Consider the following 25,194-nt stretch of genomic DNA (forward strand, 5'->3'; position numbering starts at 1 on the left):
CAAATAGGAAATATCCTAAGGTCCTGCAAAACCAGAAGCCAGTCCATAAATCAGTTACATTTTAATATAATATAAGCTAAGCCATCTTCTTAAAATAAGCCCTTTTGGCCTGGTGCAGTGGCTCATTTTGGGAGACCGATGATCCCAGCAGCCCAGGAATTTGAGATCAGCCTAGGCAACATTGTTGAGACTTCATCTCTACAAAAAATAAAAACAAAATTAGCTGGGTGTGCTGGTGCACACCTGTAGTATCAGTTACTTGGCAGGCTGAGGTAAGAGGATTGCTTTAGCCCAGGAGGTAGAGGCTGAAGTGAGCTGAGATTGCGCCACTGCACTCCAGTCTGCTCGATGGAGTGAGACTATCTCTAAAAGGAATTTAAAAAATAATAATAATCATTTTTAACTTTGAAAACCCTGACTTAAAAACAATCATAGCCAGGCACTGTGTCCCAGCTACTGGGGAGGCTGAGGTGGGAGGATCACCTGAGCTTAGAAGTTCAAGTTCAGCCAGGGTAAAAGAGCAAAAACCGATCTCTTAATAAATAAATAAGTAAATAAATAAATAAAAACGGTGGGGGAGAACCAGGTGCTATGGCTCATGTCTCTGATCCCACTTTGGGAGGCCAAATCTCTTGAGCCCAGAAGTTTGAGACCAGCCTGGATAACATGGCAAAACCCCATCTCTAAAAACAATAACAACAACAAATTATATATATAAATTAGCTAGGTGTGGTGGTGCACACCTGTAGTCCCAGCTACTTGGGAGGCTGAGGTGAGAGAATCCCTTGAGCCCGAGAGGTCGAGGCTGCAGTGAGCCACAACTGTGCCACCACACTCATAGCCTAGGCGAAGGGCAAGACCCTGTATCCCACCAAAAAAAAAAAAAAAAAGGCAGGCAGAATAATACTAAATCTGAAATTCTCAGAGAAAGTAACCATTATACACTTTCATTATCTTCCCCAAATAAGCCTACCCTGGGATGAGGCCCGGGGCTTCCGTTGCTAATGTCTGTAAACCCTGCTGAATCTGTAACAAGGCCTGCATTGCTCTAGGGTTTGACATTGCTGATAGTGTATCAGGATTCTGCATCTAAGGAAGAAAGAAAACTAGTGGTTACAAAGGAATTAAAATCAGTGAACGTAAATTTTTAAATCTTTTCTCTGTTATGCTTCTGGAGAAAATCTAAAACCTTACTCCTGGACACTGGTAATCCATAATTTCTTTCCCAAAATAAACGCAAGTATCTCCTCTTTGACAGCAAACCTAGTGTGCAAATTATTACTTGACCTCCTCCTAAGTCCATCATGAAAGCCATTTCCATAATAGAAGAAAATCAGGAGCTACTTTGGAAGCCACCACTATTCCCCTTCTCCGACAGAAGATAAAGTATTACTTCTAAGACACAACCTCCAAAGGCACAATTCTTACGACGTGGATATGGTAAAAAGCCACATATTCCACCTAACCAAGTGTTATCTGTTACTGATATAACAATTTTACCAGTAAGGTACACTCTAAAACAACAGTTCCAAATTTGACGTTAATACATGTATCCTGAGTTTAGCTTTACTACTTCCAAATATACACCACCTGACTAACCAAAGATAGGCTTACATCATTACAATAGATCAAGGACACCAACCTTGGAAAATGGTTTACAGGTCTGAGAGTCATTTGCATAATACATGAGGCCCTAGAACTACCAGTTTCAAAACACCAAGACTGACTTCTCTTTTGTCGTTTTAAATAATAAAATACCATGGCAATCTCAAGTACTCATTTATACTATAACCTTCCTTACTTCCTTATATGACAACACTGACTATTTTAATCTTACTAATCCCGAGTTTGAGGAAATGAGATCTACCCCTTGGGAAAAAAAAGCATTCTACTAATTTGGAAGAAAACAACCTATAAAATAGAATAGGGTAGCTCTTTCCTGTTACTCAAAATTAGTTAAACCATAAAGCGTAACATGACACAAGGAAGCACTTCAAAGTTAATACAATGAAAGGAAATGGTTTATGGTATTAACAAAGCATTCAAAATCCTAGGTCCTCAAAAGCAAAAACAAAATGTTCTTTCCTCAGAATGTATGTTTAAGAAACATAAGCAAAAGGTCAGCAGTGAAATGGGACTCAGTGAAGATCAAGCTGAATTCTCTACGAATTGACAGCATTATTGGTCTCTATTCTATGTTTTGCTATCAGCCAGAGAAGAGCAAGGAAAAATGTTTATCATCAAATTTTTTCAAGCAAATCATTACCCAAGATAGCTAACATCTTGTCTTACTCACTTGTTGGAGGAAAGTTGGGAGCTGTTGTCTCATTTGTTCTTGAAGCTGAGGATTTCCAGCAAATAGGGGATTATTCAGCATCATCTATGGGGCAAGTGTTCAAACAATTTTAACTGGAAATATCTGAAACAAGTAATGTACCTTGTTTTATTCTATCTTCCCCCAAGTGCCTCAGCTGGCACTTAAAAGGGAGGAAGGTAGAACATAAATAAAAAAAGGAAAAGGGAAGATACTGTCCACAAGAGGGATCTCCAGAAGAACAAAAACAAAAAAATGAGGCATATTCTCTCTCAATGAGAATGGTGGTTATGATAATGACATGCAATATCCTAAAAAATAAAAGCAATCATTTTCTTAGGCTTTTCCTTGAACAAACGTGAATATATGCCATTGAAAGAAAAATGGGAGTAACTGGCATTCATGAAGATATATTTTCTACTACACTGGCAGAATAAACATAAACATCAATACATGAACTATGTAACATGGCTTGCTTAGAAACCTCAACACACAAGTGGCAGGCACAGAGAAAATCTAGATCTGAAAAGGACCACTACATCTACCTGCCTACTACAAAACAGCTAATATTAGGTCCAAAAAAATAACACCGCAAAACAGCAACCAACTTGCCAGAGAAATGGAGCTGCTAGGTGAAAATCAGTCAGGCCTAGCACCAACAGTCCTCTGGGAAAAGTATTAAAATGATTTAAGACCTAAAAGATGTAAATCCATTTGAGAACACCAAGATTAGCATCTGGATTTCACCTCACTACCACCAGAGATGAGAAAAGTGGCATCTCCTAAACTTCAAATAAACGTTAAGAATTTAAAAATCAGGATCATTATTAGTATGATGTCATATACCTGAAAATAAGATTAAAATACACAAGGAGCATAACCAGAGCTAATAAATTCTTGTAGCTTCAAAAGACACATTTTATATCATTTTCCCCAGGCGGAGTAAAAAGTCAACTAACAAGGATTTACTGATAGCCTATTTATCTATCCAAAGTCTGGGGAGGAAATGATCCTTGCCCTCAAGAAGTTAACCGTATTTAAGAGCAATGTAAATGCTGGTAGAGAAAATTCGCCCCAATTCTTGCAAAGTCATCTTTTAGTTAATTTCAATACAATAACAAAAGCAGATGTCAGACAACCTTTCAGGAACATACAGTATTTATTTCAAAGTGACCAGTAAGTTCACAGTAAGTAAACTCATACCGGCTTAAGGTCAACAAACCTGCTTCTTCATTGTTCCAAATACTTATCATTAACATATTAACGAGGTTATCACACATATCTTTTGGAATTCACTTCATTTCATCTTAAAAAAGCATGTCATCTTAAACGTATCCTTTCACAGATAATCATCTTATTAGATATTTCTTATAACTTACCTGAGTGCTTATACCACAAGTTTTTACACTCAAGAGTCTTTTTAAATATTTAAAAATCAAAAGAATAGAAAAACCACAAATTTTAATCTGCAGATAACAAGAACATTGTAATAGTTTCTAAATTATCTGTAATAAAAGACATGCTAATCTAGTACTAGCAACATTTTGTTTTAGAGTAAAAAAATTGTGAGTGCTCAAGTCACTTTACTAAAGTAAGATTATTACAAAATTGCTACGCATGTGCTTGTTAAAGTCAAATTTTAAAAGCAAGATGCACATTCAGTATTAGCCAAATACACACTTAAAATGGCTTATTATGGTAAATTGAAGCATTTAATACTAACAACTCAGTCTGATAAGTTTCATATGCATAAATCAATCTTCCATAAAATGTACCTCCAATATACAGAATCACAGACACAAAAATTCTTCTTAAAATTTGTTATTTCCAATTCCACAAATTTGGTGAGGGCATAAGTTATTACTGAGAATTATACATCAAAGATACTTGAATCAATATAGTTTTAGAATTTAGAAAATAAAAACCATTCATTTGACTTAAAGCTTTTAAAATTTAAGGGATGAGATTAACTATAAAGTCTTCCAAATTCCTGACACACTACAGAAGCCGTTTTTAACGAACAGCAAATATAAACTACAGATTATCAAGGTTTATTTCACATTCTCCGTGGTTTTTCAAGCCCTGTGGTATGGAACCTAGATAGTACCTAGGCAACTTGAGGGAGAAAGGGTTATCAGACGCAATTATCTCAAAATCTCTAAGGATGAGGCCCCAACCATCGGTACTGTCTATAAAGCTTCCCAAGTGATCCTGAGTGTTCAGCCAGCATTAAGATCCCCAATTTTCTTAGCTGTGGTCTCTTTAGAAACAAATTAGAAAAAGGAATACATTAATAAGGGACCTGTATACGATCTTCAGCAGGGGAATCAATAGTTGAAAGGAGAACATTGTTCTGACAAATTTCCGTCTTTAATAAATGCTATTTTACAACTGCCATTCTAAGCATGACTATTATAATCTGAGTGATCTACTAAATAAAAGTATTTCAAATGTATTAACATTGCTCTTAATTGCTTTCAAGATTTACATTTCATTAAGTAGTTTATCTTCAAAAGAGTGGGCATTCCAGAACTCTGTACTTGTCTCCTAACTCAACATACGTAGAAACAAACTAAACCTGCACTTCTTTCTAGTCAATGAATGGCAGAGATAAAGTTGTTTTAATTACATATGAAGTATTAATTTACTGCAAAGAAACACACGGTCTAAAAAATTGGAGACACAGTTTACTTATTTTTCTAGTATATTAAGATATCATACACAACACAAATGTGCCAAAATCACAATTACTAGATTAGGTTATTTTAATTCACACTGCACAGTCTTTTTCAATACAATTACAAACTCACCTGTGCAGCAAGGTCAGGATTCTGGCTTAGTGACTGCATCATGCTTCTCATGTAGGGGGCAGACAACATGTTTTGCATAAGTTGTGGGTTTTCAGTTATTTGTTGCAACAAGCTCTGCATTCCTGGTGTGTTGAACATACTAGCTGAAAGTTTGTTTTTAAAAAAGACATATTAAGGAAAAATACTTAAACAAAAGTTAAAGCTTTAAAATATAATATGCACTGTGTTTAATTTCACCAAGTACAAATCATTATACATATTATCTATCAACTGAACTACGAAAGAACTTTAAAACTAAAACATCTCTAAAAGTACATGCCCAACATATACCAGGAAAAGAGGACTGATGAGTTTAAACATTCTGCATTTACAGTAAAATCTTGTCTAATGAAGAGCTAGCTTCTGAAGTCAACTTAAGGCAAAAATTACGTATGGTCAAAATTACTGCTGAAAAATTCCATAAAGTGAAAAGGACTGAGCCAACTTTTCCTCCAAGACTGCAAAGAATTAATTAGAATCATATTCGGCACTTAATATTGCCCACCCTTATGAAAGAAGGAAGCCTTCATGCCCAAGGCAACAAAAGATGTAATGCCTCCACCCATTTTCACTGTGTACTGCCACTCACTGAGTAAAATGGTAGGCACATTTAACATTTGAAACCATAGAGCACAGTGACTCCAAGCAGTATCAGGAGCCTGATTACCTGGGTTCAAATCTAATCTAACCCATGTGATCTTGGGCAAGTTATCTAGCGTCTTCATACTTCAGGTTCCCCATCTGTAAAATGGAGAAAGCAGTATCTACTTCATAGGGTGGTTGTAAGAAAATTAATGTACAAAGCACTTGTTATGATTATTGTTTTTCCTTTTATTGCCAAGGGCTACAGCTGAATTTATGTGAATTCCATATGTGATGACAACTGTATATTTAGGCAAATTTTCTTTGAAAACTAAGTTAATTTGCTTGACTTACACCTAGATTTTCAACTGCCAACTAGACACACTCAAACTCAAATATATTCTCAAACTTACTATGCCAAGTCAACTCATTAGGTTTTTCATCTCCTTTCTGCTATTCCATCCAGTTATATCAGGCTTAAGACATCTGACTCTTCTCACTTATCTTTCTAGTTTATTATAATTCTGTTTTTAATAGTTCTTGTTTTTCCTATTTTCTCACGTTGTAAATTTTAACTTAGTTTTTTTTTTCACATCCTAGAGTCCAACCTTGGAGATACTGTGGGTTTGGTTCCAGACTGCTGTGCAATAAAGCAAGTCACACACATTTTTTGGTTTCCCAGCGCATACAAAAGTTGTTTGCATGATACTGTAGTCTATTAAGTATGCCACAGCCTTCGGTCTAAAAAAAACTCTGCACTTAAATATAAAAATACTTTATTGCTGAAAGCTGCTAACAGTGAGTCAGCTGGTGGTCGCTAAAGGTTGGGGTGGCTGTGGCAATTTCTTAAAATAAGACAACGATGAAGTTTGCCACATCAGGAAAACTTTGTTGCACTCTATGCTGTTTGACAGCACTTACCACAGCAGAACTTTCAAAATTGGAGCCAATCCTCTCAAACCCTGCCACTGCTTTATCAACAAAGTTTATGAAACATTCTGAATTCGTTGTCATTTCAACAATGTTCACGGCATCTTCACTTACAGCAGACTCTATCTCAAGCAACCACTCTTTGCTCATCTACAAAAAGCAACTCCTCATCTGTTCAAGTTTTTTCATGGCATTGTAGCAACGCAGTCAGTGTTCATGCTCCACCTCTTTTTTTCTTTTTAAATTGAGATGGAGTCTCGCTTTTGTCACCCAGGCTGGAGTGAGGGGAGTGGCACGAACATAGCTCACTGCTGCCTGCAATTCCTAGGCTCAAGGGATCCTCCTGCCCGAACCTTCCAAAGTGCCGTGATTACAGGTATGAGCCAACACACCTGGCAGGCTCCACTTCACATTCTAGTCCTCTTGCTATTTCCACTACTTCTACAGTCCCCTCCTCCACAGAAGTCTTGAACCCCTCAAAGGCATCCATGAGGGACAGAATAAACTTCTTCCAAACTCCTGTTCATGTTGATATTTTGACAACCTCTCCATGAATTAGGAATGTTCTTAATGACATTGAGAATGGTGAATGAATCCTTTCCAGAAGGTTTTCAATTTACTTTGCCCAAATCCATTAGAGGACTCACTAAGGCAGCTATAGTCTAATTAAATGTATTTCTTAAATAAGACTTGTAAGTTGAAAGTGCTCCTTGATCCATGGGCTGCATGCAGAATGAATGCTGTGTTAGTTAACAGGCATAAAAACAACATTAATCTCCTTGCACATCTCCATCAAAGCTCTTGGGTGACTACATGCACTGTCAATGAGCACTAATATTTTGAAAGGAATCTTTTCCTTAGCAACGTCTCACCAGTAGACTTAAAATATTAAGTAAACCATGCTGTAAACAGGTGTGCTGTCATCCAGGCTTTTTTTCTTTTTCTTTTTTTTTTTTTTTCCTGTTTACAGAGCATAGGCAGAATAGATCTAGCATAATTTTTAAGGCCCTAGGATTACTGGAATAATAAATGAGCACTGGCTTCAACTCAGTCACCAGACACATTAGCCCCAACAGTCAGCCTTTCCTTTGAAGAACTGAAGCTAAGAATTCACTTCTCTCCAGAAATGAAAATTCTAGATGATATCTTCTTCCAATAGAAGGTTGTTTTTCACCTACATTAAAAACTGGTTGTTTCATGTGGCCACGTTCCTTGATGATCTTAGGAGATCTTCTGGATAACTTACTGCAGCTTCTACAACAGCACCTGCTACCTCACCTTGTACCTTTACGTTATGGAGTTGGCTTCTTTCCTTAAACATAAGCCAGTCAACCTCAGCTACTTTCCAACTTTTCTTCTGCAGATTCCTTACCTCTCAGCTTTCATAGAATTAAAGAGAGTTAGGGCCTTGCTCTGGCTTAGGCTTTGGCTTAAGGCAATAGTGTGGCTGGTGTGATCGTCTATCCAGATCACTACAATTTTCTCCACATCAGCAATGAAGTTGTTTTGCTTTCTTGTCATTCATGTCTTCACTGGAGTAGCACTTATAATTTTCTTCAAGAACTTTTCCTTCGCATTCACAACTTGGCTGTTTGGTGCAAGAGGCCTAGCTTTTGGCCTATCTTAGCTTCTGATATGCCTCCCTCACTAAACAAGATTATTTCTAGCTTTTGATTTAAAGTAAGAGATGCAGGAGTCTTTTTTTATACTTGAATACTTAGAGGCCACTGTAGAGTTATTAACTGACCCAATTTCAATGTTGTGTCTCAGAGAATAGGGAGACCCAAGAAGAGGAAGAGAGACAAGTGGAACAGCCAGTCAGTTGAACAGTCAGAACACATACATTTACTGATTAAGTTTGCCAGGTACAAGGTGGTTCCTGGTACCCCAAAACAATTACTAAAGTAACATCAAAGATCACTGATTACAGAATCACCACAACAGAATAACGAAAAAGCCTGAAATATTGTGAGAATTATCAAAATGTGACACAGAGACATGAAGTGGGCACATGCTGTTGGAAAAATGGTACTAACAGACTTGCTCAATGCAGGGTCACTGCAAACCTTCAAACTGTGAAAATCACACTATCTGTGAAGCACAACAAAATGAGGTATATCTGTATTCTAAGACAGGCTGGCAAATAACAGCCTGCAGGACAAATCTGGCCTACAACATGTTTCTGCTAAGCTAATAAGTTAAAAATTGCTTTTATGTTTCAAGGCCAGGCATGGTGGTTCACACCTGTAATTCCAGCACTTTGGGATGCTGAGGCGGGTGGATCATTTGAGGTCAGGAGTTCAAGCAGCCTGGCCAACATGGCGAAACCCCGTCTCCACTAAAGATACAAAAATCAGCTGAGTGTGGTGGTACACACCTGTAATCCCAGCTACTGGGGAGGCTGAGAAGGGAGAATCGTTTGAACCCAGGAGAGGAAGGTTGCAGTGACTCAAGATTATACCACTGCACTCCAGCCTGGGCGACGACTCTGTCTCAAACAAAACAAACCAAAAAACCAAAACAATTTTTGGTCGGGTGCAGTGACTTACACCTGTAATCCTAGCACTTTGGGAGGCCGAGGCAGACAGATCACCCAAGGTCGGGAGTTTGAGACCAGCCTGGCCAACATGGTGAAACACTGTCTCTACTAAGAAAAAAAACAAAGAAATTAGCCAGGTGTGGTGGTGGGTGCCTATAATCCCAGCTACTCAGGAGGCTGAGGCACGAGAATCTCTAGAACCTGGGAGGCAGAGGTTGCAGTGAGCCGTGATCATGCTACTGCACTCCAGCCTGGGTGACAGGTCGAGACTCGGTCTTTTAAAAAAAAAAAAAAAAAAAAAAAACCTGCTTTTACGTTTTTATTTTTAAATAGTTAAGGGAAAAAAAATCCAAGATAAATATTTTGTGAAATGTGAAAACTATATGAAATTCAAATTTCAACGCCCATGAATACCATTTTATTGGAACAGTCATTCTCACTTATTGTCTATGGGTGTTTTGCACTTTTACAAAAGCAGTGAGTACTTGCAACAGAAACTGTCTATGGTACTGTCACTCCTTCATACTGTTATTTGTTTTGTTTTGAGACAGGGTCTTGCTCTGTCTCCCAGGCTGGAGTGCGGTGATGCCATCACAGCTCACTGCAGCCTTAACCTCCCTAAGCACAGGTAATCCTCCCACCTCAGCCTCCCAAGTAGCTGTACTACAGCTGCACACCATGCCCGGTTACTTTTTGTCTTCTTTGTACAGGTGAGGTTTCACCATGTTGGCTAGGCTGGTCTCAAACTCCTGGGCTCAAGCAATCCACCCACCTTGGCCTCCCAAAGTCCTGGGATAACAAGTATGAGCCACCATGCCACACCTGGCCTCCTTCGTACTGTTGTTCAGTATACTACTACAAAACACAGTGAATCAGTTATACTCATGCAGCACAAAATCACTGCAGCATTAAAAAAAAAAAAAATAACCAGTATATACCAATCATGCCAGAACAAGAAAAAAGGAAGAAGGAGAGTTACAAATGTCAGGTTTTTAAGGCACAGTGGAATATATTTTACTAAATGAGATGGCAAAACTTGTGTTTCTTATGCAATGACACTAAAAGAATACAACATATATAAGCACTGCCGGACCAACCACTCATCACAATACTCCCCACTCACAGAAAAGCAATGGTCAGAAGAAATATAAACTTTAGAATGAAATATCTCATCATAGCCACTTTTTCACAAAAAATAAAAATGAAAATAAGACTGCAACCAAAGTTAAGTTTCCAAGTGGCTTGTTAGCCAAAGAAAGCCAAGTACTAGTGATGACTAATTTAACAGTTAATTAAATCTTGATTGCAGTAACCAAATGTGTCCAGAAAAAATAAAACTCACTGAAGTCTACTCGGCTCTCAGGAAGAACAGTTTTTCTCAGAGTTAAGGATGTCAATACTCAAATTGAAAACAACGCAAATGATTCTGAGTGCTATTTCTAAGTTCTTGATAAGCTGACAGATGTTACTGATACTGCTCAATTGTATGGGGAGTCAATGGTAAGTCTGAAGTGGCCGGAAAATTACCCTCTATAAATAGTCTGAATGGAACAACCAGGGTAAGACCATTTTTTAAAAAGTTGAGAAATAAGAATTTGGTACAACTTGAAGTAGAATCTGCTAAGATGTGCTACATCTCATGGCAGCAAAAACGTGCAGAATTAAAACGACTTAGTTGGACATATTTTCAAAGCATATAAAAATGTAAGGTATTTAAAGACTATAGTTATTGACTGTCTTATTCATCAGTAGGTACTCTGGAAAATATTTGGATCTATCATGTTACTGAACCAGGAGTATCAATGAGGAGCACTGTTAACTCCTGTAAACTTAACCAGTCAACTTCATGAATTTTTATTAACAATAACTCAATATTCTGACATGCCTAACCACACAGAAGGTTGATGGTGGCTTAGCAGAGGTAAAGTTTCATTGCATTATTTTATTAGCTCATGTCAAAGATTAAAATTTTAGTAAATGAGAACCACTACCCTGCCAACCCTCCAACAACCAAACATTGAATTACTATATGAATTCGTTTTTGTTAGAGACTTGGTAATGCTTATGCATGAATTCAACCTAAAACTACAAAGCAAAGCAGCATTTATGTGTGATCATACTAAGTCATTTTGACAACTAAAATTGTTTGAATCACAAGCAATGTCAAGGTGCTTTACAGACTTCCTATGCCGTCAAAAAAAAAAAAAAAAAATCACAAGAAGCAAGACCTCCATTCTCACAAATTTGCAGATTTAATTTTGAGCTCATACCACCAGCAACATTTTTCAGACCTCAATGCAAATGCAAAGGCAACTGACATTTCAAAGTTCACTTAACTGTGCAATTGAGGAGCTACTACCTTTCACTTTGAAGTGATTAATCTGAATGTAATGGCATGTTAAAAACAACATTATCTAATGGAATTCTATAAATGCCTTCCACACTGATAAATATGCTATTAAAATCAAATGCTTTTGGAATGAGTACGTATTTTGAATAAAGTCAGTCAAGTCTCACTACATATCAGTATTAACAGATGAACTTTGCAATTTTGGTAAACAGAACACTGAACCCCAATTATGCAAAATGTTATTCCCCCAAAGAAGTCCCATTCCTCTTATCAGTAGATACAAGGAAAATATTGTAACTAAATATTACCAATTTTTTTATTTTTTCAATTAAAAAATTTGTGGGAATTTGTTTTGTCTCTTGATGTAATACATTCTCCATTTTGCCTCTTGGCCAGCAATACCTGAAGTATTATCTGACCCTTCACATGAAAAATCGGTCAACTCCTGCTCTAACACTTCCTTACATTCTAGAGTAGGTGCTTACAGGACCAAAGAAGAGTCAAGAATTTCATCTTTACACGTGTATGTGTGCATATATGTATGCATCAAATGTCACAGTTGAGTAAGAATCATAATACTGTACAAATATGCTGACAATCTGATAGGCCAGCAGAGTAAGTTCATTCTTGCTATTTCTTGTTTTCCCTTGATGGAGATATTAACATGAAATGTTAAAGTATCAAACCATTAAGTATCTGAGTAAAAGGATGCAAAACTGATTTTCGGTTTTTGGTTTTTTAGACAAAAGTTATTACTGTAGACAATCATGGTAAAGGGAAAGAAAACAACAGCTTAACCAGTAAGGAAATATGATTAAATCTTTGCCTGCTCTATACCCTTTAAAGTAAGAACATTGCAACCCTCTCAAAAGATTGTTAGTATCAAAGTAAGGATTAAGTAGAATATAGAACAGAATATTTTTATTGATTTAAAAATGGTATTACTTCAGGTTTTACAAAACCTATATTATAAACATAAATCTCAAGATATCCACTGTATTGTATAAAAGAATATATATCAACTGTGATCATTAATTACTCTTCTCATTCTGATTCTTCTTTCAGCAATGAATTTTTAAAAATTCTTCATCCAGCACCTCATCTTTCCACTTCCTCTGCCAAAGTACAGGCATCTTTTAAAACATGCCCAGTCTGTCTCATCTTAGAGAAGTGCTCCCATGTCTCCATTTCTTCCTACTTATACGCCAAGTATTAGGACTAAAATTGTCACTATGGCTAATGATCTTGGACCTAATTCATGGACAAAACACCCGCATGTAGTATCTGAATAGCTGAAAGGAAGACATCTGAGTCCAGTCTACAGAAAAGTGGACAAAAGTAAATTTCTAACCTGTTCACACATGAGAATCTGCTTCACACAAACACAGATCTTAACCCCACTATGAAAGATTTGGCTCCACAAAGTCTGAGGGTAAGATCTGGGAATCTGATTTTTAATAAACCTGGCAGGTGCTCTGATGCAGCCAGTATAGCCCTGACCTCAAGACGGGTGCTTGACAATCTACTGATCTAAAATACAAAACCAGGCTAAAGACAGCAAACATGTGCTCTAGTAACAACTACACAGGTAACTAGTAACAACTACACAAGTAAATAAGTGTTCTCTCTACATTTAAAGCTTCCTTTAAAAAACAAAATGTGACCAGGTGCAGCGGCTCACACCTATAATCCCAGCAATTTGGGAGGCCAAGGCAGGTGGATCACCTGAGGTCAGGAGTTCAAGACCAGCCTGACCAAGATGGAGAAACCCTGTCTCTACTAAAAATACAAAATTAGCCGGGCATGGTGGCAGGTGCCTGTAATCCCAGCTACTCGGGAGGCTGAGGCAGAAGAATCACTTGAACCCAGGAGGAAGAGGTTGCGGTGAGCTGAGATTGTGCCATTGTACTCCAGCCTGTGCAACAAGAGCGAAGCTCTATCTCAAAAAAACGAAACAAAACAAAAGCAACATGAAAAAGATAGTTTATAAAAGATACTCACTATACATACACACAAAAGCACAAAGAATAAGAGTATAAACAATGTTTTAATTATGTAAATGAGGACAACAAAGAAAAAAGCCTGAGTTGTTAAAAGCATACCTCCTACTCCAGGCACCAAATTTGGTGCAGTAGTACTCTGCCCAGAAGTGCCACTGGCAGTACTACCAGTAGTGCCACCCACAGTGCTGGCAGTGCCGCTGGAAGTTGATGAACTCTGGGAAGTCTGTGGAGCCCATGGATTGGGTAGTGGATCTCTATTTTCTGTACGGGAAGGTTGACTACCTTCACCAGAGGATGTATTGCTCACCAAGGAAGCAAATGGATTACCACCAAACTGTAATAAAAGACATAAAAATCACAAAGAATAAGCTTTTGTTTTAAATAAGATATGAAACTTTTTTTTTTTTTTTTTGAGATGGAGTCTCACTCTGTGACCCAGGCTGGAGTGCAGTGGCGCGATCTCGGCTCACTGCAAGCTCCGCCTCCTGTGTTCACACCATTCTCCTGCCTCAGCCTCCCGAGTAGCTGGGACTACAGGCGCCCACCACCACGCCCAGCTAATTTTTTGTATTTTTAGTAGAGACGGGATTTCACCGTATTAGCCAGGATGGTCTTGATCTCCTGACCTCGGGATCCACCCGCCTCGGCCTCCCAAAGTGCTGGGATTGCAGGCGTGAGCCACTGCACCCGGCCACTGAACTTTTTAAAAATTGAAAACCACATTCCTCATATAAAAGCTACCCTCAATCATACACATATTTGTGTTAAAACAGAAGCTACTCCTTGGCCTGAATCTTGGAGCCAGTGGATCACCTGCTCTTGTGCAGCACTCAGCATTGGTTCCTGAATATCTGTGTACATGCGCCTTAAAGCATTATATCCCCCTGGGATGCTTTCTAGGTTGCTCAAAGCTCGGTCCTGGTTCCTCATCATCTCCTGCATCATTGCTGGATTCCTGGCAAGTTCCAACGTCTAAGAAAAATATTTCCAAAAAAAGAAAAAAAAGGCATTGAAATACACATGAATTACATTAATTACTTTATTAACTGCCATTAAACAAAGTTTATGGGAGGCCACTGTTTTGTTTTGTTTTGTTTTTTTAATTTTTTTGAGACGGAGTCTTGCTTTGTCACCCAGGCTGGAGTGCAGTGGCATGATCTTGGTTCACTGCAAGCTCCGCCTCCCGGGTTCACACCCATTCTCCTGCCTCAGCCTCCCGAGTAGCTGGGACTACAGGCGCCCGCCACCACGCCCAGCTAATTTTTTTTGTATTTTTTAGTAGAGACGGGGTTTCACCGTGTTAGCCAGGATGGTCTTGATCTCCTGACCTCGTGATCCGCCCGCCTCAGCTTCCCAAAGTGCTGGGATTACAGGCGTGAGCCACCGCGCCCGGCCAGGAGGCCACTGTTTTGGACCAGCCTCCTGCACTATGCCCCAGCAGACCACAACAAACCAAAATAGAGCCACTTGTGCCAACTGCCATGTAATCAAAGTGAACTATGAAAGGGGCCAGTTTCCCCCGCAAAACCATAGTAAGCTGCAGTCAATGTGAGTCACTGTAACAAGAAAGAGTTCCCTCCATTTTAACCCTATTAGGAAAGTAACTTCGAAATGACCCATCTGCTTTTTGTTCATTTTTGCTTTCTTCAGCCCTTTTATGCCTATAAAGCCAACCTCTTCTGCTCAGCTCATGAGAACACTCTATGTTATAAAATGAGGTGTTGTCTGATTCTAGAATCACAAATAAAAACCAATTAAAGCTTTAAAGTTGTTGCAATTTTGTATTCAACATATAAGGCAGGAGATTATTTTAAATAATCCCTGGTGTATTTCACCTCAAAAAAGCAACTTAGCATTCAAATAACATAAAGAAGGAAGCACTTTGTTATGAGTGAATTTCCCATCTCCAGCATTGGACTCTTTGATTCTTAAGCCTTCAAAATAAACTATTTACAAAGATCCTTCAATTTAACAGAAAATTCAGAGTTCAAATAGCCAAATTAGTGCTTTGTTGAGTTTTCTTAAACCAAGATAAGGATTTCTCTCTTTAGCTTAACCATACATAGAGGACAATCTCGTTAACCATAGAAAATTAAATAACAAATATATCATTTTTTAGCTAAACGAACTGAAAGAACTTTCCACATACTTGTCTCATTATATCTGGATTATTCAACATATGACTAATTTCTGGATTTCTCTGTATCAACTGCTGCATTTGTGGATTGGCCATAATTAACTGTCTCATCAGGTCAGGATTTGAGAGCATGCTCTGAACAAAGGGATTTTCCATGATCTGGACCATCATTTCAGGGTTAGACAAAAGTTGTCGCTGCATCTGACTCTGTAGTTCAGAGAAGTTGGTAGTATTCAAACCCAAGCTACTCAGACCTGCAAGTCCCCCAAGGCCACCTAAGAGGATAAAGGGCAAAAACATACAAATCAAAGTCAGAAAATTTATCATTAACATGACATAAAATATGAAGATGCAAAAAAGTATTAGCTGACCCAATAGTCTATTACAAGAAATCATTTAAAAACAAATCGAATACCTATTACTAATATTTAATTCCTATCATTGAAATTAGCCAAAAATTTACACTTTAGTAATTAAAGTAATAAAATCAACAAAATATATTTTCATGTATGTAGTATAATAATAAATATATTTGGTCTTTCTCCTTGATCCTGAGTTACTAAAACTTTGGAATTTTCTGAGTGACAGGAGTATCTTTTATTATTCATTACAAGCCCTTTTGATCATTATGCTAATGAAGTGACTTAGGCCCCTGGATAGCCTCAGAAAGGAGCTGGTCACCAGAAAGACAAAGTGGGGCCTAAAACTTTCAGCCCCACCCACCAAGAAAGTAAGGGTAGGGAGGTGGAGATAGAGCTCTATGCAAATTCTTCAACAATAAAATTAAGAAAACTCAAAATGAAAAGCACATCTGAGTGTTAGGAGGGTTGTGCGCTGAGGAAACCTGGATGGAACCTTTGAGCCCAACTTCCATCCCCCACATACCCATACCTTGTGCCCTAATAATTATCTTCCAAGCATTTGTCTGTTTCTGAGTTGTATCCTTTATAATAAACAGGTAAACATAAGTGTTTCCTTGAGTTCTAGGTGCCATTCTAGCAATTATTGAACCTGAGGAGGAGGTCAGGGGAACCCCCCAACTCAGAGCTGGTCAGTCAGAAGTACAGATGGCCTAGAACTTGTGACCAGTATCTGAAGTAGGGGCAGTCTTGCAGGACTGAGTCTGCTAACTTGTGAGATCGGACACTAACTGTAAGTAGGTAGTATCAGAAATGAAGCTGAATCTTGGACACAGAGCTGGTATTGGACAATTGGCTGGTGTCAGAAAAAACACTCCAGATTATGCCAGCTAAAGGAAGAAATAATAAATACACACGCCAGACTATGCTTCTAATAATCTTTCCAAAAGACTAGTTTAAGTTTTATTAACAGGAAGCAGAATTCACCTATAAACACTGGGTACAAGAGGGCTGATACTGCCAGTCAAGGAGACAGAGAGCCAGGGAATACCTGGAAATAGCTTTCTCTTTGGAGGACTTCAATCAAGGAGAAACCTAACAGAGCAACAGGATGACCAAGTGCTTACCACAAAGTGTTTACTTCGTAAAATTACATAACCAACTAAATGCATTCAGTTCTCACTTACTGAGCACTTTTTATATATGCCAGAGACTGTGTTACATATGTATTGAGAATAAGGCAACAAGAAAGACATCCTCAGAACTCAATCTAGTGGGAAAGACAGACAAGAAAATAAATGTCTATACAGATGCTAAGTACTTCAGTAAAGAATATTCACAGGATATTATGGTAATATAACCCAAGTGGAATGGCTACTTTCAGAAGAAGAGATAACACTTAATGAGTCTGGAGCATAAATACTTTGGCAAGGAAACGTGAAGAAGGTTAGGAGGGGGACTGAATACTAGGCACAATGAACACCATATACAAAAAGCACAAAAATAAATGTATTAATGCATTCTTGAAACCACAAAAACTTCAGTATGACTAACTACAGTAGCAGATAGCAGTGCTCACCAAACATTTCATTTTGCAGCCTTATTATTTCTTTTGCACTTGGACAGGCCTATGTGAAATGCCAAAGGACTACAAGAAATGATATATGCCACTTCTGGCCAAAGTATAGCAGGTTCAACTTAAAACCCTGTAGCTGTCTCTTCTGCCGTGTTCCAAATGGTAGAGCTATAATACAGCAGAATGAAAAATGACTTTCATTAGCTTGAGTCTCTGAGGGACTATATGGATGGGCACCTTACAAACCGGTAAAAAGCATAGCATGCAGAAAAATGCAGCAAGAAATGAAGCTTTGTTGTAATAAGCCACTGAGTTTGGCTATCTATTATCAAAAGAAAATGGATAACAGCACTTTGGCAGATCACAAATTCAGGAGATCTAGACCATCCTGGCTAATATGGTGAAACCCAGTCTCTACTAAAAATACAAAAAAATTAGCCGGGCGTAGTGGCACACTCCTATAATCCCAGCTACTCGGGAGGCTGAGGCAGAAGAATCGCTTGAACCCAGGAGGCAGAGGTTGCGGTGAGCCGAGATCGCGCCACTGCACTCCAGCCTGGGTGACAGAGCAAGACTCTGTCTCAAAAAATATATATATATATATTCCACAGAACCTCAATATATGAATCTAATACAGGCCAGGCACAGTGGCTCTCATCTGTAACCCAGCATTTTGGGACACCAGCAGGACACCGTAAGCCAGGAGTTTGAGGCTGCAGTGAGCTATGGATGGCATCACTGCACTCTAGCCTCCGTGACTGAACAAGATCCTGCCTCTCTTAAAAAAACAAACAAACAAACAAACAAAAGCTAATATAAGAAAAACAAAAGCAGTTTTAGGCGAGGCTGGCTTCCAGACCCCCTTCCATGTGTTCAGGACAGTTACAAAATAACTAATGCAGTCTGATCCCTTCCTTTTACAAATGAAAAAATTATTATTCAGGGACGCTGGCTTACGATTAACAACCAGCTAATCTTACTCATACTAAATTATGTGGTAGTCAGATCAGGTATACACAAACTACATCTCTTTCGTCATTAAAAAGAAAGGCACCAACTGATATGTAAGAATATCCATATCCCCAACTACTTCCTTAATATCTACAATTATAGGAATATATGTTATTTTTTTTAATTTTTGTTGTTAAAGTGACATAATGTTTTATTTTCTCATTTTATCTGAAACTACCCAGGAAGGGAAAGGAGTATTTTTTCCCATCCCTACTGGAATGACTAAAGACACTTACCTAAACCAAAAGGGTTGCTAGTAGCAGAACCAGATGTAGAGTTACTATTAGGAGTTGATGATGTAGTAACATTGCTTCCAGCTGTATTTGTTTGCTGAGCTGAATGATCCTGAGGCCTAGGGAAAATAATTAATCACAGAGTAAGCAGTAGAGCTGATTATTTTTAAAAGAACCACCGAAGGCCAGGCACAGTGGCTCACGCCTGTAATCCCAGCACTTTGGGAGGCCAAAGCTGGCCGATCACGAGATCAAGAGATCGAGACCATCCTGGCTAACACAGTGAAACCCCATCTCTACTAAACATACAAAAAATTAGCCGGGCGTGATGGCGAGTGCCTGTAGTCCCAGCTACTCGGGAGGCTGAGGCAGGAGAATGGCGTGAACCCGGGAGGCGGAGCTTGCAGTGAGTGAGATCGCGCCACTGCACTCCGTCCAGCCTGGGCAACAGAGTGAGACTCCGTCTCAAAAAAAAAAAAAAAAAAAAAAAAAAAAGAACCACTGAAATCCTGACATCTAGAAATAAAGGGTAAACTCTCAGACCAAATCAAATTATCATTTAGTAAAAAGCCTGAGAAAACTAAGCATTAGGAACAAAAAATACAAAATAAAATAAAACCCTACAAAATACAAAATATGCTGCAATTGCCCCTCCTCTTTGAGTATAATGTACACAAATATTTCATTAGTTTCAATCATATTGCTTATGTAAGAGATGGAGGTAGGTTATCTCATAAGAGGGAAGCCAATGACCAGTTACACCCACAAAGCTTGACTATATAAAAAACTTTTTTATCTTGGCCAGGTGCGGTGGCTCACGCCTGTAATCCCAGCACTTTGCGAGGCCGAGGCAGGCGATCAACTGAGGTCAGGAGTTCAAGACCAGTCTGGCCAACATGGTAAAACCCTATCTCTACTAAAAATACAAAAATTAGCCGGGCATGGTGGCACATGCCTGTTAATCACAGGTACTCAGGAGGCTGAGGCAGGAAGACTGCTTGAACCCAGGAGGCGGAGGTTGTAGTGAGCCAAGATTGCGCCACTGCACTCCAGCCTGGGTGACAGAGAGAGACTCTTGAAAAACAAACAAACAAACAAAAAAACCCACAACTTTTTTATCTATCCCCTTCTAGTTCTTGACGGTTATGAGCCAGTTTTACTCTGGCCCTTGAAATTCTTGAAAACAATAAAAAGCGAGAGACTTCACCAAAAGAAAGCCAACAAATCAATATGATTAATAATTATTACTTTATTTATTTATTTTTTTAAAGACAGAGTCTTGCTCTGTCACCCAGGCTGGAGGTGCAGTGGCATGATCTCGGCTCACTGTAACCTCCGCCTCCCAGGTTCAAGCGATTCTCCTGCCTCAGCCTCCCGAGTAGCTGGGACTACAGGTGCACACCACTGTGCTGGGCGATTTTTTGTATTTTTAGTAGAGACAGGGTTTCACCATGTTTACCACGCTGCTCTGGAACTCCTGACCTCAGGTGATCTGCCCACCTCACCCTCCCAAAGTGCTCAGATTTCAGGCGTGAGCCACCGCACCTGGCCTGATTATTACTTAGTATTATCTCTAAAAGGAAATAAGCCAGACAAGGTGGCTCACACCTGTAATCCCAGCACTTTGGGAGGCCAAGGCTGGCGGATCACCTGAGTTCAGGAGTTCGTGACCAGCCTGGCCAACATGAGGAAACCCCGTCTCTATCAAAAATACAAAATTAGCCGGGCGTGGTGGCGCATGCCTGTAATTCCAGCTACTTGGGAGGCTGAGGCGGGAGAATCGCTTGAACCCAGAGGCAGACATTGCAGTGAGCTGAGATCGCACCGTTGCACTCCAGCCTGGACAACAAGAGTGAAATTCCGTCTCAAAAAAAAAAAAAAAGTAAGGAAATAAAAAAACCCTTCCAGATGATACCAGATGAGAGTTTTGAATGCCACTCATTGCTTCTTTCCCTGAATTTAGCTAAGGCACACATTTTTCTATTTTAACATCTCCGAAATCAGGATCTGTCTTACAATTGCTGACAGCCAGGCATCAACTACATGCCTGCACATGTAGTCTACATGACTTCAACTGAACGTCTGGGTACACTGTTGTATCATACGTAACGGGCTTAATTACCACATTAAGTGTCTTCAAAATAATTACACTATTAATTGGCACTGACAGAAGTTACCATGTATTCAGAATAGCACCAAAATAGAAGGAATATGTTGAATGAGTAAAGCAAGTATTTGCTGTTGGTAAATACCAGCATAAAAACTTACAGGAGTGTTAATGGCTTGGAACAAAATCCTGGAGAAAATACTGGAGAGCTCTTTTAAGCAATGCTACACCACCAACACTCTTGACAGAACAGAGTTTGATACTGTATGAAAAAATATGGACACTGACAACTAAGTCTTTGTATGTTATGCAAGAGTGATATGATAAAATTCCATACCCATGTAAGTCTAAAGGAGCTCTTTCACTAAGTATAAAATAAACATTTTAAGTGACAAGAAAACATCAATTCAGTTAGCAGTATTCTTTCTTAGTGATACACAAAGGTATCTCTTTAAAACTGGTGGTGCCAGCTGGACACTGTGGCACGCACCTACAGTCCCAGGCTGACATGGGAGCATCACTTGAGCCCAGCCTGGGCAACATGGCATGACTCTGTCTCTTAAAAAAGATGAAATATGATTATCAATTCGTGGTTTGCTAAGGAGATAAGCTACTCATGATCTTTGTCTAAAAATTTCCTTACTAAAAGAAAAGCTAAAAACTTGCCTGTTCTAATGCAAATAATTTAGATATAATAACTAAATACCAATGAACCTTGTAAAATATGAAATGGTTATCTGACAATCATGTAAGCATTAACATGGAATCACACTTTTTAAAAAAATTGTTATCGACAGCAAGGAAAGAATTTTAACTATTTAAATATTAATGACAGGGAAAGTAATTTACAGCCAACACTAGTTACTTTTAGAAGTACGAACATTTATCCACGATTTTAAAGCTGTACATCTTCCAAAACCATACCTGTTTTGTGTTTTAATGACAAGGTGAACAGTAAGTCCATCATGAATTCCATGCTGACTCAAGGTATCTTGATCTTTCAAAATTTTTCCAGCAAATATCAACACAAGTTGGTCAGTATGTGATTTAAAACGTTTAGAGATTTCTTCCTTAAACTAAATAAAAATAAAATAAGTATGTATTACAGTTGTTTGCACAGCACCATACAGTCTAGTTTCTACAGGTACCTCATAGAGGCCCCTACTACAGACGCTACAATTCAAACACCGTAATCCCAATGTTCCAGGAGGCTGAGGCAGGAGAACTGCTTGAGTCCAGGAGTTCGAGGCTGCAGTGAGCTATTATCACACCACTGCACTCCAGCCTGGGTGACAGAGTGATATCCCGCCTCTAAAAACAAAACAAAACAAAAAATCCCCAATTCAAAACAATACAGAGATGCATCCTTTTTATGTCAGTATCTTGATGTTAGTAAGAAATGATTATTACTTCATCTCTAACACAAAGGTCCTACTATAGGTGCACATATCCTATATTCGATCCTCTGCTAAGGCCTAACAATGCATTGCTTCCCAATATCCTTATTCTTTTTATGTTAATGAGACCAAACTTAGTTCGAGCCACAGTTAGCCTTACCACGTCCAAAATAATCCATTCCTCAGACTTCTATCTTCAGTCCTGTTCCTTTCTTTCTAGTTGAATACAGTATACACAGCCGATCTCATATTCTTGGCCTAGGAGTGGAGTATCTCTAATGCAAATACCCCAAATCTGAAATGCACAAACATCCAAAACTTTTGAGTATCCATGACACTCAAAGGAAATGCTCATTGGAGCATTTTCAAACTTTGGATTTTCAAATTAGGAATGCTGAACCAGTAAGTACATAAGGCAAATATCCCAAAATCCAAAAAAACAAAAAAAGAAAAAAAATCTGAAATCTGAGACACTTCTGGTCCCAAGTCTGTCTGTTTAAAAAAAAAAAAAAGTTTTTGGATAAAGTATACTTAATCTGTATTATACTGACCATCCTTCCCACTTACTTTATTCAATATTTATTAACAAGCAGTACTATGGAAAATCAAAGATAAAAGACACAACTCTCCCTGAAGGTGAACAGTCCAATGAGAGTCAAGTAAAACCATGAAGTCCAAAGGAAGCATAAAGGGAAGTCAGGGAAAGCTTTCCATAAGTGAAAACTAAAGAAAGACTACTAAAGAAAGTAGCCAATAAAACCTGAAGAAAGGCTTTCCAGGGACCAGACACATAAAACCAGACAAGAGAAAAGAGCATCATGCTATATAAAGAAAAACTTACTTATACTATTCTCAGATCTTTACCAAAATCACCAGTATGCTTAGGCTTTACCAGACTGTCCAAATAGGAAAGCTTCAGAGTGGGCCCAGGAATCTACATTAAAAGACTGGTTCAAGAAATCAGTCCAAATTCAGAAAAGAATCACATCTTCAAACCACTCTACCTCACTGTCCCACAGCAGTGGATCTCAATAGATGAGGAAACTGCTGCCAAGAAGGTGTTTTGGAAATATATAGGGGCATTCTTCTGGTTGTCACGATAAACGGAAAGACATTAAATGACAGAATGTCTGAGATTTAAAAAATCTTGTGGGGACAAGGAAGGGAAGGCATATATAAAAAACATGATAAGCTATATATCATTGTTGAAAATCAGAGATAGGTGCATGAAAGTTCCTAACACTCTACATTTGTGTATGAATAAAATTTTCCATAATCAATTTACAACAGCCAATATAAACAACTGATTTTTTAAAAATCTGTTTTACCTTTGTCAACTCCCATACACATTGCTAACATTTTGAAAAATAACCAAAAAAGCATAAAGATAACACAAAACTATACTTCAGTAAATATTTTGAAGCTTTTCCATCTGCATTTTCTTTCCTTTATTTGAAATCCTATGATACATAATCCTTTTATCTAAGATAAGCAATTTCCAAGTAACTAACAGAAAATCTTCACAGAACACCATTTGCATGATATTCTATATCTAGAAACAGGTCATAATTTAACTATACTCCCATTATTAGACATCTCATTTTTCCCTTTAGTACCTATCCGAAATAGTAATATAATGAATGGCAGAACACATGGTTTGTAAGAATTAAACGAGAATGTATATAAATGCAAACATCAGGTATATAGGCAGTAGTCAATAAGTGGTAGCTACTACTATGCCAGTTCTCTTAATACTCAACAATTTTGTGAGGAAGAGAGTTTTTAATTCTATTTCAGACACAGAAAAAGAGGTTACAGATGTCTCCCTTCCCCTCACACTGATACAGCTAATAAACTGGTAGTTAGGATTCAAACCTAGATTTGACTTCAAAGACAAACCTATCCAGATTAACTATTTTTCATATGCAAAATGAGAGGGTAAAACTAGATTTGTGTTTCTTAACCTTAAACTCAGAAATCCTTTCCAAAATCTTTGATATCCCTCGTTATTCTGAAATAAGCGACTTAATTATTGAACATACAGTTATATAGCATTTTATCGTATTTTAGGATTTGAAGGTAAGATACTAGATTAAACACATGCATCGGGCGGGGTGCAGTGGCTCACACCTGTAATCCCAGCACTCTGGGAGGCCGAGGCGGGCAGATCACAGGTCAGGAGATAGAGAACATCTTGGCCAACATGGTGAAACCCCGTCTCTACTAAAAATACAAAACTTAGCTGGGCATTGTGGTGCATGTCTGTAATCCCAGCTACTCAGGAGGCTGAGGCAGGAGAATCGCTTGAACCTGGGAGGCAGAAGTTGCAGTGAGCCGAGATTGCACCATTGCACTCCAGCCTGGGCGATGAGAGCGAAACTCCGCTTCAAAAAAAAAAGACATGCATCTATTCTTACATCCTTTCAAATACCTACCAAAAAATAGTATTTTTTAAGCTTTATGGAGACATAACTCATACCACGTAATTCACTCATTTAAAGTATACGATTCAATGGTTTCTGGAGTATTCACAGACATGTGTTACAATCCATTTCAGAACATTTTCATTACCTCAAAAAAAATCTATACCCTACAGCTATCACCCACCTATGGCTCATCACTTCCAACCACAAGAAACCAGTAATTTCTACTTTCTGTTTCCATACGAGTATTTCATATAAACGCAATATTATAACACATGGTCTTTGTGACTAGCTTCTTATACTTGGCATGTTTTCAAGATTCACCCATGTCACAGCATGTGTCAATACTTCATCCCTTTCTATGGCCAAATAGTATGCCATTGT

At 38.4% G+C, this 25,194-nt stretch overlaps 1 protein-coding gene across 2 annotated transcripts in view; it reads right to left on the reverse strand.

The window, feature by feature from the left end:
* UBQLN1 (ubiquilin 1) overlaps positions 1-25,194 on the reverse strand; it is a 48,348-nt gene that overhangs the window by 4,083 nt on the left and 19,071 nt on the right. The window contains exons 2-9 of one of the 2 annotated variants that reach the window (XM_009456778.4): positions 21,915-22,066; positions 18,887-19,002; positions 15,717-15,979; positions 14,381-14,539; positions 13,667-13,901; positions 5,125-5,267; positions 2,297-2,380; positions 974-1,089 (exon numbers count right to left, since the gene is read on the reverse strand). In XM_009456778.4, the coding sequence (XP_009455053.2) occupies positions 974-1,089; positions 2,297-2,380; positions 5,125-5,267; positions 13,667-13,901; positions 14,381-14,539; positions 15,717-15,979; positions 18,887-19,002; positions 21,915-22,066 (1,268 nt within the window). The remainder of the gene's footprint in view (positions 1-973; positions 1,090-2,296; positions 2,381-5,124; positions 5,268-13,666; positions 13,902-14,380; positions 14,540-15,716; positions 15,980-18,886; positions 19,003-21,914; positions 22,067-25,194) is intronic. The other variant, XM_016961026.3, reaches the window with a different exon arrangement.

The sequence above is a fragment of the Pan troglodytes genome, chromosome 11 (assembly GCF_028858775.2).
Source record: "Pan troglodytes isolate AG18354 chromosome 11, NHGRI_mPanTro3-v2.0_pri, whole genome shotgun sequence".
NCBI classification, from domain to species: Eukaryota; Metazoa; Chordata; class Mammalia; order Primates; family Hominidae; genus Pan; species Pan troglodytes.